At 46.9% G+C, this 15,093-nt stretch overlaps 1 protein-coding gene across 1 annotated transcript; it reads right to left on the reverse strand.

Annotated features, from left to right (window-relative positions):
• Positions 1-478: 478 nt before the first annotated feature.
• Positions 479-8,284, reverse strand: pcdh18a (protocadherin 18a). Its single transcript, XM_007897698.2, has 4 exons — positions 5,658-8,284; positions 3,349-3,437; positions 3,083-3,249; positions 479-1,413 (listed from the first exon to the last, which is right to left on the reverse strand). Exons 1-4 carry the CDS (start codon positions 8,154-8,156, stop codon positions 761-763), a joined length of 3,408 nt encoding a protein of 1,135 aa, XP_007895889.2. The 5' UTR covers positions 8,157-8,284; the 3' UTR covers positions 479-760.
• Between the last annotated feature and the right edge of the window lie 6,809 nt (positions 8,285-15,093).

Here is a 15,093-nt window from a genome sequence, read left to right on the forward strand (position 1 = left end):
TGTTATCACAGTGACATATTTTCCATCTTCATTTTAATAATAATAATCCTTGCATTTGATATAGCAAGTCTTCGAGCTGTCTCAAACAGCTTCACAGAATATACTGTAAAGTGAATTGACTGTATATTTTGTGAGCAAAACATAGCAGCCAATTGCGCCCAGCAGTGTCCCACAAACAGTCATGGATGAAGTGACCAAATAATTTTTTTTGAAGGGATTATTATACCTGGAAAAGCGAACCACCAATTGACTAACAACTGAGTTCCTATTTACTGCTAGGTAAACTGAGGCATGTGGAGTAAGGAGACTTGTCCAACGTTTCACCCTGCCCAGAAATCGAACCCAGGTCCTTTCTCTTGCGAGACGAGTGCTCTAACCACTACTCTAAAGGATTCCACTGGACTTTAGAAATGTGTTGGGACATGGCTAGAATGTAGTATTTGTAAAATGCACAAAATAACACTAATTTTGTGATTAATAAATTTAACAAGCTAATACATTTTATTACAAGGCAAAGTCTGATTTTGCACAAGAACCATGATAAGAGTATAAAAATATGTTTTATTGGAAAAATAATATATAAATAGAGTACAAAATGTATTTTTAAAATACAAACTTAATTACACTTAAATTGGTATACTTAATGTGAAAATAAAAGTCATAGACACATTTACTTGATAAATGCAAATAGTTGGCAATGACACTGCTAACTTCCAGTTTCCCATAAAAAGGAAGGAAAGAAATATATACAGAATCATTTCTAGCTCTGCCGGACATCTTGTAAAAGTTTGTTGATCTCTGCTACAAGTTCACTGGCATTGATGAGTTCGTGTTTGCTCTCCCGTTTGCAAGGGTTCAGCTGGCTGAGAACGTTATCAAACTCATCTTCTTCGTAATTCTCTGGGATCTCTTCCATGGCTGGCAACCATTTGCAGGCAGGTTGGGGAGTAACGTGATTAACGGGGGCCAGACCAACACTGCTCACTGGATTCTGGAAATTTGTGCTTGCTGCCCAGGCTGCCACCCCTTGGGGATATGGCATAGTTTTTGCTGCCAAATGTCCTTTCTTGTTTTCCAAAGAACTCACGCTATTGGTCTCATTGCATTCTGCATACATGTCCATTTGGGGAGGCAGCAACCGTTGGAAAACACTGTTCATTTCTGACAGGAGGGAAGAGGTCCCCAAATCCTCTGCCTCTTCACTCTGGGACTCTTTGCCAAAGGTCAAGAAGCTTTTCTTCTTCCCACTGGAATCGGACGAGTCGCAATCGTCCTCCTGCAGCTGCTGAGTGTCCTCACCAGGATTAAACAAATTGCTCCTGTAATCAGCAGAAACTCCTGAAGATAATGGAGGCATCCAGCACTGATCAGAGTGGCCCAGCACCTTGCATTCATCTGTGCATAACTTCATTGCTGTAATAAAACAAAACCTTTCCATTATCATGCATGATGCCATCCTTCAACACATCAGAAACATTTGAACACACGACAGAAGATACTATAATCATTTCTCCATAACTCCTGCAGCACTACTTGCAGTGAATGTTTATAATGAACCTGCCAAATCTTTTCCAGATCCAGAACACACTGAATGTAACATTTCCACCAAAGCATAACACCAGAAAACATGGAGATCTTACAAAACAGAATGTGACTGAGGGCAGGAAGTGTCAGATGTCAGACAGCACTGTAAAGGAAGACACCCTCAGTCGTGGCCATTTCAAGCTAAATTGATAGTTTTTTTTGTAAATCTGGGCATTTACCACTTTGACATTTTCTGTGAGCCAGATAAATGAAGAGCACGACACCAATGTATGCATTGCCAATGTGGGCAGATACTTTGTTTAAACTAGGTCTTGTGTTTTTGGTGGAGACAGAAATTTTAAGATCTACACACTTGGAATCACACAATCCATTTATCACCAGGCATACAATACTAACAGTACTACTCCCATCGATCACTAAAGGATCTTAATCAAATGGGTTTGAAAGCAATCAACCCAATTTCTGGTACAATTAAGTCACAGCACAAAAATGCCAAATTCTACTAAACTGGCAATAATTCAGATTGGCTTAAAGTTGCAGGAAGTAAAAATGTCACACTAGCGCAGCAGAGAAAGTTCTTCGGAGCTTGGGTTTGAAGCATATTATTACAAGCAATACCTTGCTTCTATCAAGTGCTTGACCTGGTCTGGCATTGCACGATATTGACACTGGGTCATAAAATGTTAAAATGTTCCAATTATGTTCTCCAGAAACAGTGAACATAAAAAAATCCAATAAAATTCAAAGACAGAAGATATTAAAACAAGCTCCCCGCAATGGTCTAGTGAGGAAAGGTATCGTCTGATGGAACACCAGTTCATATTGAACAAAACGTTGCAGGTTGGATTCACTCCTATAAGTAAATTCACTTTATGGCTGTCTGTCGGACATTGCTGTGCACAAATTGGCTGCCATGTTCACCTATAAAATACACACGTCACAGTAAATCCTATGAAGCACTTTGAAATTTCCTCCTGATGTGAAAGGAAGTGTTATACATAAGGATCATTAATTATTATTATCTTATTTCAGCTGAGGTAGGTGTTGAGCTGCTATAATTGGCCTCAGATCCTTTGGATGAGGGAGGAAGAAAAGTGGTTTAGGATTTCTGTTCCAGTCAGAGTTAGATTGCCATGTCAGTGGAAATTACTGCCAATACTGGGGGTTGTGCTAACCAGAGATCCCTGCTGGATGATCTGTGTGTGTGGAACTTGGGCAAGGACAGGAGCAGGCTTGGCTATGATGCCCCTTTCTCCCATGGTTGAACAGACTGCCAACACTTGCTGTAAAGGTTCTTGCATGGAAAATGTCACTTGGGTGACATACTGAGAATGCCCAGCGCCTGTAAGTGTATATCCCAGTAAAAGAAAACGCCTCCAGAAGGTGGAGGGGTAAAATAATTGAGAGGATAACATTTCCTGGGAAATAACTATCAGTAAATGCCACTAAACCTTTGGAAGTGTATTGTTGTACAACGTAAGTAAGTTATCAAGTAAATCAGCATAACAACAACAAATACTAATGTGATAAATGGTACCTGGGTGAAATCGGTGGCTATCAGTGACAAAGAGATCGCTGAAACCTTCACCAAGGAGTCTGTCAATGGGAGAGTCTCTGCCCAAGTCATAATCACTGTCCCCAGCTTCACTGTCTCCCCGGCCGCTGTCCTTCAGACTGAATTTATCCATATCCTGAAGAGCATATCTAGAGAAAGGTAGGAAAGGGTAAATGATTGATACCATACACTGTTTGACACACAGCAAATCCTCAGAGAAAGGAATCAAGTTCAAAAACAATTCTTACCTGTAACTTCTTGAATATTTATTTCCACGAAAGTTGGGTCTGGGTTGGTACTGGCCCTGGTGCAGCATGCTCAGCAACTGGGAAACTTGCTATATGGTGACAGAGAGGATGAAAGAAACTTAGTGTCAATCGATCTATTTTTTAATTAAAAAAAACAAAAAACTTCTATTATAATGTCCTGTGAGATATTGTATTCCTGTGGAGAAGTGCATACTGTTATCCAATCCACTGAAGGGCATCAGATAACTAACACCAGCATCAGAAATATCACATTTTTGTAACTGACGAGCTATAACCAATAATTCTGAAAAAGATCACTCCTCATTTCAGCATTCTAAGCACAATAAAATGTAAAACAGTCAATAATATAAGGCAAATTTACGGTATAATTAATTGATCTTGAACAGATTTAGAACTCTGTACATAACTAATCTGGCAGAAAGCAACTACTGAACTATTGTAACATATAATAATAACAAAAAAATGAGCCTTGGATTTGGTATAGCGCCTATCACTTTATTTATACAGTATATATAATATATATATATAAATATCTGTAAATCTAATTGGTTTTATACTGGAAATGGTTGTTCTAAGCAAAAATTGACTGCAGGATTAAGATCAGGCAAACAAAGAGGCAAAGAAGCTGTACAAACAGCTGAGTTATGAAATGAAAAATACCATATTGGTGCAGTAGGGGTGCTACTCTAGAAGTTAAGTTTAAAGTACATTGCTGGGCAGTAAATGGAGCTTGCCACAGCATATATACCAATAACTTTAACAATTACTTTTGTTTTCTTTCTTGCTCACTCATATTACAGACCTAGAAATATTTGATGTGCCCACAAGTGGGGCCAGCTTCCATTTCACATCACCAACATTACCACATTGTGTACAAAATAACCTCATCTCAGCAGAATTCTGACATTTCAGCTTTGCATACATGGAAATGAATGAGTGGTCTTTTGAATTTGAACTTTTAAAAAGAAAAACTCTTCAGAATAGCTAACAAAACATAAAGCTGGAGATTTCATTTAGCTCTTCTTATAAATGAGCCAACTTTATTGGGTTGAATCCTTTCACCCCCCCCTCCACCATTCCCTGCCCAGTCGTTTTTTGAAAGAAGTGAAAAGCAATTTACGTGACACTGTGAAGGACTTTTGGTTTCCGTGAAATGGACACGATAATAATAATAATCCTTGCATTTGATACAGCGCTTTTCATGTATTCTCGACATCTCAAAGCGCTTCACAGAATATGCTGTAAAGTGAATTGACCGTGTATTTGTGAGCAAAACGCGGCAGCCAATTGCGCACAGCAGTGTCCCACAAACAGACACGGATTGAAAATGACCAATTTATTATTGTTTTGTTTTTTGGAGGGATTATTATTAGGCGTGTGGGATAAGGAAACTTGCCCAAGGTTTCGCCCTGTGCCTGGAATTGAAGCCAAGTGTCTCGCTTGCAAGGCGAGTGCTCTAACTACTGCGCTACAGGACTCCTGTAGCTGTAGATGATGAAGAGTGAATGACACGTTTATAGATTGAATGGAGCCTATCATTGCCATTCACATAATATGATTCAGATCTCCACTTGGGAACCTGACCTGAACTTTGTGATGACTTTGTCACTAGTGAGTTAGCTGATCGCCAGTGCTTGTACGAAGATTACACGGATGACAATGCAATGGTTTCAGACACTTGGCTGTAAGGGATGCACCTCCAGACGTGAAAGGCACTGTACAAATGTAATGTTGATGTTGTTGTCAGGGCTATACATTTGTTTTTTTTTACCTCTACATCCATGCGTTTGGGATCACATTGAACACACTACAGTACCTCTGCCAACAGGACCATACCGAATGTGAGACAATGACAAAAAGAGTTAAGTGTATAAATACGTTCAACATAAATTGCTTATTGATGTTGATCTAGAGCTGGGACTGGGTTGCTGGTAAAATACGGCAAATCAGGGAATCCATCTAAACTGAATCGAGACCAGTCTGCAAGTGCAAATGTTCTCCATTCGTCCACCTGTCGTGTGGATAACTTTTCTCTGAAAAGGGCCACAGAAAAATGTAAAGTGTAAAAAGTGTAAAGTGGAGACTATGGATACAAAATGAACGGTCTGTTCAAAACTTTCACAGCATCTTGTTCACTGTCCTGGTAAAGCTGTACAACAACCTGCTACAGCCTCCCAATAGCCCCAATCTTCGACCAAGGGATGAGAGAGAATTACGCCCAGAACACGATACATGTATATCACAAACAATGCTCGCTTATAAACGCACAATATGACCAAGATGCTCACCTCGACAGGCGGAGAGGCGTGTGTGAGCTCCAGGGCGAAGTTCTCGGGCAAGTGGTTAGACGACAAAGTCACCAGGCTGTTGAGTGACTGGCGGCTGTGGTGGGTTTGCCTGCTGCACATCTGGCCCCGATCCATTCCCGAGAGGGTCGGCGAGGAGGACGGGGAGGCTCTGTGCTGAGATCTGATGGGCAGAGTACCCGTGGCTGTGTGCACCAGAGTGATGTCCCCCTTGTGGATCTGCCTGGATGGCCGCTTGGGGTGGTGCTGGTAAGTAGACTCGGCCACTCGACAGTTGTAGGACCTGTTGTCCTTCTTCTCTCTGTTGCACCTGGTGGCAAACATGGCCATAATGATGAGCAGAACAGCGCAAACCACTCCCAACGAGATGATGATGATCATGGAGGAATCTAAAGCACTCTGGTCATCAATTATGCTCTTGGACATGTCCTCTGGTACAGTTAGGACGATTTTCAAGGTAGCCACAGTGCTCAGACTGGGAGTCCCTTTATCTTGCACCACCACCACGATTTCCCATTCCCTCTCCTTAACCAAACTCAAGCTATTGTTGGTGTAAATGTTGCAGGTCCTGGCATCCATAGTGAAGATCCCATGTTGGTTGCCATCAAGGATGGTGCAGGCCAGCTCGCCGTTAGCACCAGAGTCCTTATCTACGGCCGCAACGGTGGTCACCAAGTAGCCGGCCCCGGTGCCCATTGGCAATGGCACCTCGGCTGTCCCGTTGCGCAAAGCGGGAGTAACGATCAGGGGCGCGTTGTCGTTCTGGTCGATCACAGTCAGGACCACGGTGGTGTTGCTGGTGAGCTGGTGGCTTCCCCCGTCCCTGGCCTGGACTGTGAAAGAGATCCTGGTGATCTCCTCATAGTCGAAGGTCCTGAGGGCGTAGATGGCGCCATTGGAGGGATCAATGGTCACGAATGTGGTGATGGAGCTCCCGGAGAGGTAGAACTCCAGGATGGTGTAAGTCACATGCCCGTTCTCTCCAAGATCCGGATCACTGGCAGTCACGGAGGTGATGTAAGCGCCAGGAGAGTTGTTCTCGGGCCAAAACAGCTCATAGGTGTCCTTCTCAAACCGAGGGGCGTTGTCGTTTTCATCCGTGAGTTGGACCGTGAGATACTTGATGGTGGAGAAACTTGGGGAGCCCATGTCCTCTGCGATCACTTTGAGGCTGTACTCGGGGATGGCCTCGCGATCCAGGGTGGTGTTGGTCTTGATGATGTACTGCTTCTCGTTGGTTTGCTGGAGCCAGAAGTGCCTGTGGCCTTCCAGGTGGCAGGCGACTTGCCCGTTCAGCCCCGAATCCTTGTCCTGGACACGGACCAAGGCGATGAAGGTGTCCCTTGGGGCCGCCTCGGACAGGTAAGCCACGTCTTTGCCCAAAGGCATGAGGCTGATGGTGATCTCGGGCTGGTTGTCATTCACGTCCACCACTTTGATGATGATCTTGCAGTGGGCAGGGATGGAGTTGGGACCCAGATCTTGAGCTTGGGCGTCTATCTCGTAGGTCTGGCTGACCTCGAAGTCCACCGATTTCAGGAGGGTCAAGTGACCGCTGTCCGGGTCGATGCTGAAAGTGTCCGTGATTTGGGGGGAGACGTGGCTACTGAAGGAATAGATGACTTGGCCGTTGCTCCCCTCGTCCGCGTCCGTGGCGTTCAGGTCGAGGAGCCGAGAGCCCCGGGGGGAGTCCTCCAGGAGCTCGATGGTGTAGGAGGTTTGCTCGAAGACGGGACTGTTGTCGTTCGAGTCGGCGACGCTGATCTTGAGGAGCGAGGAGCCGGACCTGCGCGGGACCCCGTTGTCCGAGGCGGTCAGGCGGAGCTGGTAGCTGTCCTGCTGCTCCCGGTCCAGCTCCCGGATCACCAGCAGATCCGCGTACTTGGCGCCGTCGGTCCGGGTGCGCACCTCGAGCGCGAAGTGCTCGTTGGGGGTGAGCGAGTAGTCGTGGAGCGAATTGTCCCCCACGTCCGGATCCACGGCGCTGTCCAGGGGGAACCGGGCACCCACCGAGGCGCTCTCGTAGATCTCCACCGGGATGACCGACCTGGGGAAGCGGGGCGAGTTGTCGTTGATGTCCAGCACCTCCACCTCGATCTGGATCAGCTGCAGGTGCTCGGTGGGCAGAGTGATCACGTCGAAGGCGACGGCGCAGGCGGCGGCGTGGGGTTTGCACAGCCTCTCCCGGTCGATGCGCTCGGCGACGCTGACCCGCCCGTCCTCCTCCCGCACCGCGAGCAGCGAGGAGTTCAGGCGCTGCATCACCCGAAAGCGCTGGGAGGACGGGTTCAGCTCGTCGGCCAAGGTCTCCGCCAGCGTCCCGAGCACCGTGCCCACCGGCTGCTCCTCGTACACCCGGTACTTCACGGTGATGGCCGCCGCCTCCCGGCACAGGCAGCCGAGCAGCACAAGGCACAGCCACCGGACCGGCGCCGGAGCGGGAGAGGGAGAGGGTCCGACCTCCCGTCGCCGCTTCTCCATCGCCGCCTCCGCCGCGACGACGACAACAACAACAACAACAGCGGCGGCGGCGACGACGACGACAACGACGACGACAAGAAATTCTGAGCGCTTATTTATCCGCAAACCCCACCCCGCAAACTCCCCCCACCCCGCAAACCCCCCCCCCACCCCGCAAACCCCCCCCCCACCCCGCAAACCCCCCCCCCACCCCGCAAACCCCCCCCCCACCCCGCAAACCCCACCCCACACGCACTTTTTCCTCCCTCCGAGCGCTGGAAACTTCTTGTGAAGTCGTAACACACACCGCACGAAATGCACAAACGCACGAACGCAAACGCGCGCACAAAAAAATACACAACGCACAAACACACGAAAAAACACACAACAAACACACACACCACACACAAAAAAACACACAACACACACACACCACACACACACAAAAACACAACACACACACGAAAAAACACACAACACACACACACACACGAAAAAACACGCGCAACACAAACACACACACACAAAAACCACACAACAAACACAAACACAACACGCGCAAAAAAACACAGCACAAACACACACACACAAACACACACACACACACACAAAAAAAAACACACACAAAAAACACACAAAAAAACACACGCACAAAAGTGGAGCTGATTTCCTTCCACAGCCCTCGGTTCTGCTCATTCACACTCCGGGACACATTTGCTCTGGAAGATGTTTTGACACAAGTCAAGAGGACGAAAAAAAAAAACAGCCTTTGCTTTTTTTTTCTCCCTCCCCCCCCCACAAAAAAAAATCTACCACTTACTCAAAAAAAAACTATTCCCCCCCTCCCAACCACCCAAAAAAAAAAGTTTCAACATCTAGTTACTTGCTGCTGACTTTTTTTTTAACGCCCCCCTCCCCACCCCTCTCTCTCTCTCTCTCTCCCTCCTTTGGCGCACCGCGGAGAGAATTGGTTTGGGGGGGGGGGGGGGGGTGGGGTGGAGAGAGAGAGAGGAAAAAAAAAGGGGGGGAAAAAAAATAAAACTTTTTTTGGGGGAAAAAAAAACAACAAAATAGAAAAGTTTCGTACGATTCTTTTTTTGGGGGAAAAAAAAAGATAAAGGGAGAGAGAGAGAGAGGGGGAGAGAGAGAGAGAAAAAAAAAGGAGAAAGAAATAAAAGAGAAAAAACGAGTGGGGTTGTGTGTTGCAGTTGACCAGGGAGTGAGTTGAGGGCTGTGCTGTCTGTTCTCTGCCTCTCACACACTCTGGTGGAGCTCAAGGAAAAACTTCACTCAAACTCGCCCAAACTTTTTGCCAGGACGCGTGCCGCCGGCCCGGCACCCAATCGCCTGGCTCTGCTCTCCCCACTCCCCACTCCCCCCTCCCCTCACACCACACACCACTCCCTCACCCACCCCCCGGGCCACAGACCACACCCCACCCCCCCCTCCACTCCACTTCGTCCACATCGTCACGAAGAGTGGGCAGGGCACGGGCAGGGGAGGGCAAGGCAGGGGAGGGGAGGGCAGGCAAGGCAGGGCAGGGCAGGGGCGGGCAGGGCAGGGCAGGCAAGGCAGGGAGGGCAGGGCAGGCAAGGCAAGGCAAGGCAGGGCAGGCAAGGCAAGGCAGGGCAGGGCAGGGCAGGCAAGGCAAGGCAGGGCAGGCAAGGCAGGGCAGGCAGGGCAAGGCAGGGCAGGATGGGCGCCCATCGCATACGCGTCCAGGCTCAAAGTCTGAGGACGAATTAACAGTGTGACGGAGAGAAGGGAAAGCAAAGCGCCTCACACCTTCACTTTAAAGCCTCTTCTCTTAAATCTCTGCAACTCACTCCCTCACTCACTCACACACTCACTCACCCTCTCCCTCACTCCCTCACTCCCCCCTTCCCTCCCTCACTCTCCTCCTCCCTCCTTCACTCACTCCCCCCTCCCCTCCCCCCTTCCCTCCCTCACTCACCTCCTCCCTCCTTCACTCACTCCTCCCTCACTCCCCCTTCCCTCCCTCACTCACCTCCTCCCTCCTTCACTCACTCCCTCCTCCCTTCCCTCCCCCCTTCCCTCCCTCACTCACCTCCTCCCTCCTTCACTCACTCCCTCCCTCACTCCCCCTTCCCTCCCTCACTCACCTCCTCCCTCCTTCACTCACTCCCTCCCTCACTCCCCCCTTCCCTCCCTCACTCCCCTCCTTCACTCACTCCCTCCCTCACTCCCCCCTTCCCTCACTCACCTCCTCCCTCCCTCACCTCCTCTCTCCCTCACTCACCTCCCTCTCCCTCACCCCCCCCCCTCCCCTCACCCCCCCCCCTCCCCCTCCCCCCCCCCTCCCTTTTCGTCCGATCCAACTTTTGGACGCTCCCAGTCACGGCTGCTGTGTGACCTCCTCGCAGGTTGTCTGAAGGAGCCCATAAATCTCCCGATCACTTTTCTCCTCGTTTGTAAAGAAAGAGACTCATTTGCTCGGAGCGCCTTTTTAATCGTTGCCTATTCTCTCGGACTTTTCTCTCCCCCCCCCCCCCCCCCCTCTGCTTCGGCGCCTTTAAATGTTAATAAACTCTGCTCCTCTTTTCACTCGTTCCTTTTCTGCAGATTTTCTCCATCCTTTTCTGCAGATTTTCTCCATCCTTTTCTGCAGATTTTCTCCCATCCTTTTCTGCAGATTTTCTCCATCCTTTTCTGCAGATTTTCTCCCATCCTTTTCTGCAGATTTTCTCCCATCCTTTTCTGCAGATTTTCTCCATCCTTTTCTGCAGATTTTCTCCCATCCTTTTCTGCAGATTTTCTCCATCCTTTTCTGCAGATTTTCTCCATCCTTTTCTGCAGATTTTCTCCATCCTTTTCTGCAGATTTTCTCCATCCTTTTCTGCAGAACAGCGCACTTTTGTTTCGTTAATCGCTCAGAACATTTATTCAACAACATGTGAGGTTATTTTTTTTGTGTGTGGGAAGACTTTCCTAAAGTTATCTATCTCGAGACACAAAGCCGTTCAATTCGATATTCTCTCTCATTTCCTCTCGTTCTCCTTTCCTTTCAACCACTTCCCATCTTGGGAATTATTTCCAGGATCGCACTGTTGTTTCCTCAGTCCCTGCGAATGTGTCGTTTGTTTTAACTCGACTTTTTTCGTTCAGTTTTTGACTTGATTGATCATTAAACTGTTCTGTTAGGAGGAGGAGAGAGAGAGAGAGGGAAAGAGAGAGAGACAGACACTTAAATTAACTCGTATTTCTTTGGTGGGTCACGTTTCACCCCCATGTGGAGTCCTGTAGCTCAGTGGTTAGAGCACTCACTTTGCAAGCGAGAGACCTGAGTTCAATTCCAGGCAGAGGGCGAAACCTTGGGCAAGTTTCCTTACTCCACACGCCTAATAATAATCCCTCCAAAAAACAAAAACAATAATTAAATTGGTCATTTTCAATCTACGACTGTTTGTGGGACATTGCTGTGCGAAATTGGCTGCCGCGTTCGCCCACAAATATACAGTCAATTCACTTTACAGTGTGTTCTGTGAAGCGCTTTGGGACGTCCTCCCGACGTGAAAAGCGCTATATCAAATGCAGGGATTATTATTATTATGTTATATCCTGTCCATTGCCCCCCCCCAGAAATTCTTCACACACTAACCCCCAGAGAGGACCACATCAAAATGCCTCACAGCTTCACCGGGTATAAGACACTCATCACTCCACTGCTCCCATAACCAAATTGGTCAGATGTGAAAACAAATGACCATTTGGTCGGTGTTCCCCCCCCCCCCCCACACACACACACACACACACAGAAAACAGCAAAACCGTCGTCCCCCCCAAAAAAAAAAAAAAAAAATGTCACTCCAAAGGACCAAAAATGGAGTAAATAAAACAAGCTGAATTCTCGTGCCGGCTTGTCATTGCACGTGAATGAAGTGTCTCAGTTCAGAAATGCTGACAAGAAAATCTTGTCATGGTCTGCAATCTACATCCATCAAACTGACTCCCCAAATATAAACACCTGCAACGGTGGCAAAATAATCTTTGTGGCTACAAAAAAAAAAGTTTTTCATCGACCACCATCTGCATTTGCTCGGGGTGTTTTTTTGTGTGTGTGGGGGGGGGGGGGGAGTGGGGAGGGTGGGGGTTGCTTTTTATGACTTGGTGTAATCCCCTTTTTCTCTCATTTCTATGGCTCTCGACTGTGCCCCAAGTTTTCTCGAAGTTGGACTCTCTTTCTGTGGAGGAGGGGGAGAGGGAGAGGAGGAGGGGAGGGAGGAGGAGGAGGAGGGGGGGAGTGGGGGGGGGGGGGGGGGGTTTAAAGTCACTGAGTGGATCCCAGACAGACGTGGAAGCGCAGCTCAGACTCTCCCTTTCTCCTGCACTCAAACGCCTTTTAAAAGCTATTACTGATCCCCCCATACAGGGAGCGCCGCGTGGAAAATCACGGATAAAAGGAGGGCGCCTCATGAATGTGTTCAGTAATAGGGTCACCGCCGGTGGGCATTCTGCCCCATGAATACTGTTTTACAATTTGGAGGCCTTTTCAGAACTTTAGCTGCGAATTAGCATCCTCTATGAGGAGCAAAAGCAAACACGGGGCAACTGCAGCTTTAGAAGCCCGTGGCCATCTGGCGCTAAATCCTCGCCAATCGACCCAATAATTACACCCATTCAGCTTCAGCACAGAGAGAGAGAGAGAGGGAGAGAGAGGAGAGAAAACCCTCCATAAACACCAATGGGACACGTTGCCTTCTGCTGAAAGGGATTCCCAGCGATCAGATCATTCTATCAGTTCACGCTCTCTGCTTTGATAATTATTTTTTTTTGCAAAACACTGTGTTTTTGTGTGTGTGTGTGCGTGTGTGTGTCAGTGTGTGTGTGTGTCAGTTCACGTGCAATGTTTATTTGGCAGTCACTTACTTGCACGGGATTTGCTCAGCTCCAAAGCACTTTCTGCCCTCAACCGTGGCAGCGTATTACAGGTATTTTCCGCCGAGAGATGAGCTCAAGCTTCAATGAAGCTCATTTACTTTCAGCAACGGAGGGAAAGGGTTTTTTCTTAAGGGGTGGCAATGCATAACTGATGCAAAGCATCAGAGTTCATTAAAACTGCATTGACACCTAAAAAGCAATAACGAATTATATTTTTTTTTCCCCCAATTCCTTATTAGATAATCAACAACGTTCAGCATTGTGGGACCCATAAGTACTTGCTATTTACAGCGGCACTTGCTATATTTCTTTCTTGCTATTTATAAAAAGTCCCCCCCCCCAAAGTTCACGTGTATGTACCCGATTCTTTAAGCGTATCCCATTCATCAAATAAGTGCACCAAAGCGCTTTAAACTGATCAATATTTCCCTGTAACTCTGCAAACTTTATTCAGATTTGAACCCACTGTTACTCCTTCGACGTTGCATTCATTGGTCTCTCGCTGGTGGCAGTGCACACGTTTATATCTTTAAAAAATGTTGGAACAATGCTGACCACAGGGAGTTTAATACTGGTGGACCTTCCCATAGCAACATCTCCTTTTACAAAGGAAGGCTTTGGGTGACAATGAAAGGCAGAGTGTCACACGTGCAGTCGTCAGAGCTTAGTGCCTCTTCCAGGATCTTTTATTGCCAGTGTATTGAGGCACGCGTGTGGTGTGCTGCTAACTTCAGTGCTGGCCCTGCCCTCCAACCCACTGTCACTTTCACTAAACTTTTTTTTACTTGCAATCAGCTGGTTTCACCCTCCCCTGACATTCCACCTTGTACACACCTCTCTTTGCACGGCAGAGAAAGAAACAACCGTTTAGCGATGCCTCGTCCTACAGTCATATCATCTTCTCCCGTGTCATTTCCATTTATGTTGCATTTGCATTCAGATATCGTTCCCAGTACCTTTGCTCTCTCTGCACGAACACGAGCCATTCCAACCCACATTCCCACAAGCACTTCTTTGCTATCAAACGGATACGTGAAGTATTCTCTCTCTCTCAAAGTACTATTCGCCAGAACACTGCTACAATTTATTTGTCCTAGAATGTTGTCCAATAAATGTCCTTTATATGAACCACTGACATGTCCATTTCACATCACCATATCATATCCAGAGGAATTAAAGATTTAGTACTCTCATTTACATAATGTTAGGACATTAGTACCTTTTCCACAAATGTATTATCTCTTCAAAATATTCTTCTAATTGATAAAGGTTTTGAGACATGTGATATAATCCAGGTACTCAAACAATTGTAACATTTATATATATCAAGGATTTAGTGCAGATTGTGCGAGCAGAAGATCTGTGTGAGGTAAGCATAGCTACAGTTCATGATTAATGTGCTGCTCAGGGTGATAGTAATAATACTCCTTGCATTTGATATAGCCTTATCAGGCCATTGAGATATTTCAAATCACTTAGCAGGATTTTACTGTGAAGTACAGTGACTGTGTTTCTGCTGGTGAACATGGCAGACAATTTTGCTCACAAGAATGTCCCATAAACAGCCAATTTTATTTGGCTTATTGTCGGTCAGGACACCGAGAGAAATTGCCTTCTCTTTTCGAATGAGATCTTCAAGCATCCACCTGAACCGGTACACTGGGCATCAGTTTAACATCTCATCAGATGGACAGCACCTCCAACAATACAACACGACCCTATCACTGCACTGAAGTGTCAGTTTAGACTGTGAGTTCGAAATCCCAATGTGGGACACAAACGTCTGACTCAGAGGCAACAATGCTATACTTTTACACTTTTGTGTAAAAATCCAGTATGACCAGGAATGGTACATAACACAAGTTCCCCCTACTCAATTACTTAACATACCTTAATCACAACCTGAGAGTACTTTTATTATGATAGGATTAGTTTTTTTCTTGGAGCGAGACAGCCAATTAATTTAACGCCAAATCATGCACAGTTTATATTGTGGGAACATTAGTAAATGGGTTGAGACTGAAGATTTAATTGGGCCCATACAGCTAACAAACAGAAG

Source organism: Callorhinchus milii, unplaced genomic scaffold, assembly GCF_018977255.1.
Source record: "Callorhinchus milii isolate IMCB2004 unplaced genomic scaffold, IMCB_Cmil_1.0 Scaffold1, whole genome shotgun sequence".
NCBI classification, from domain to species: domain Eukaryota; kingdom Metazoa; phylum Chordata; class Chondrichthyes; order Chimaeriformes; family Callorhinchidae; genus Callorhinchus; species Callorhinchus milii.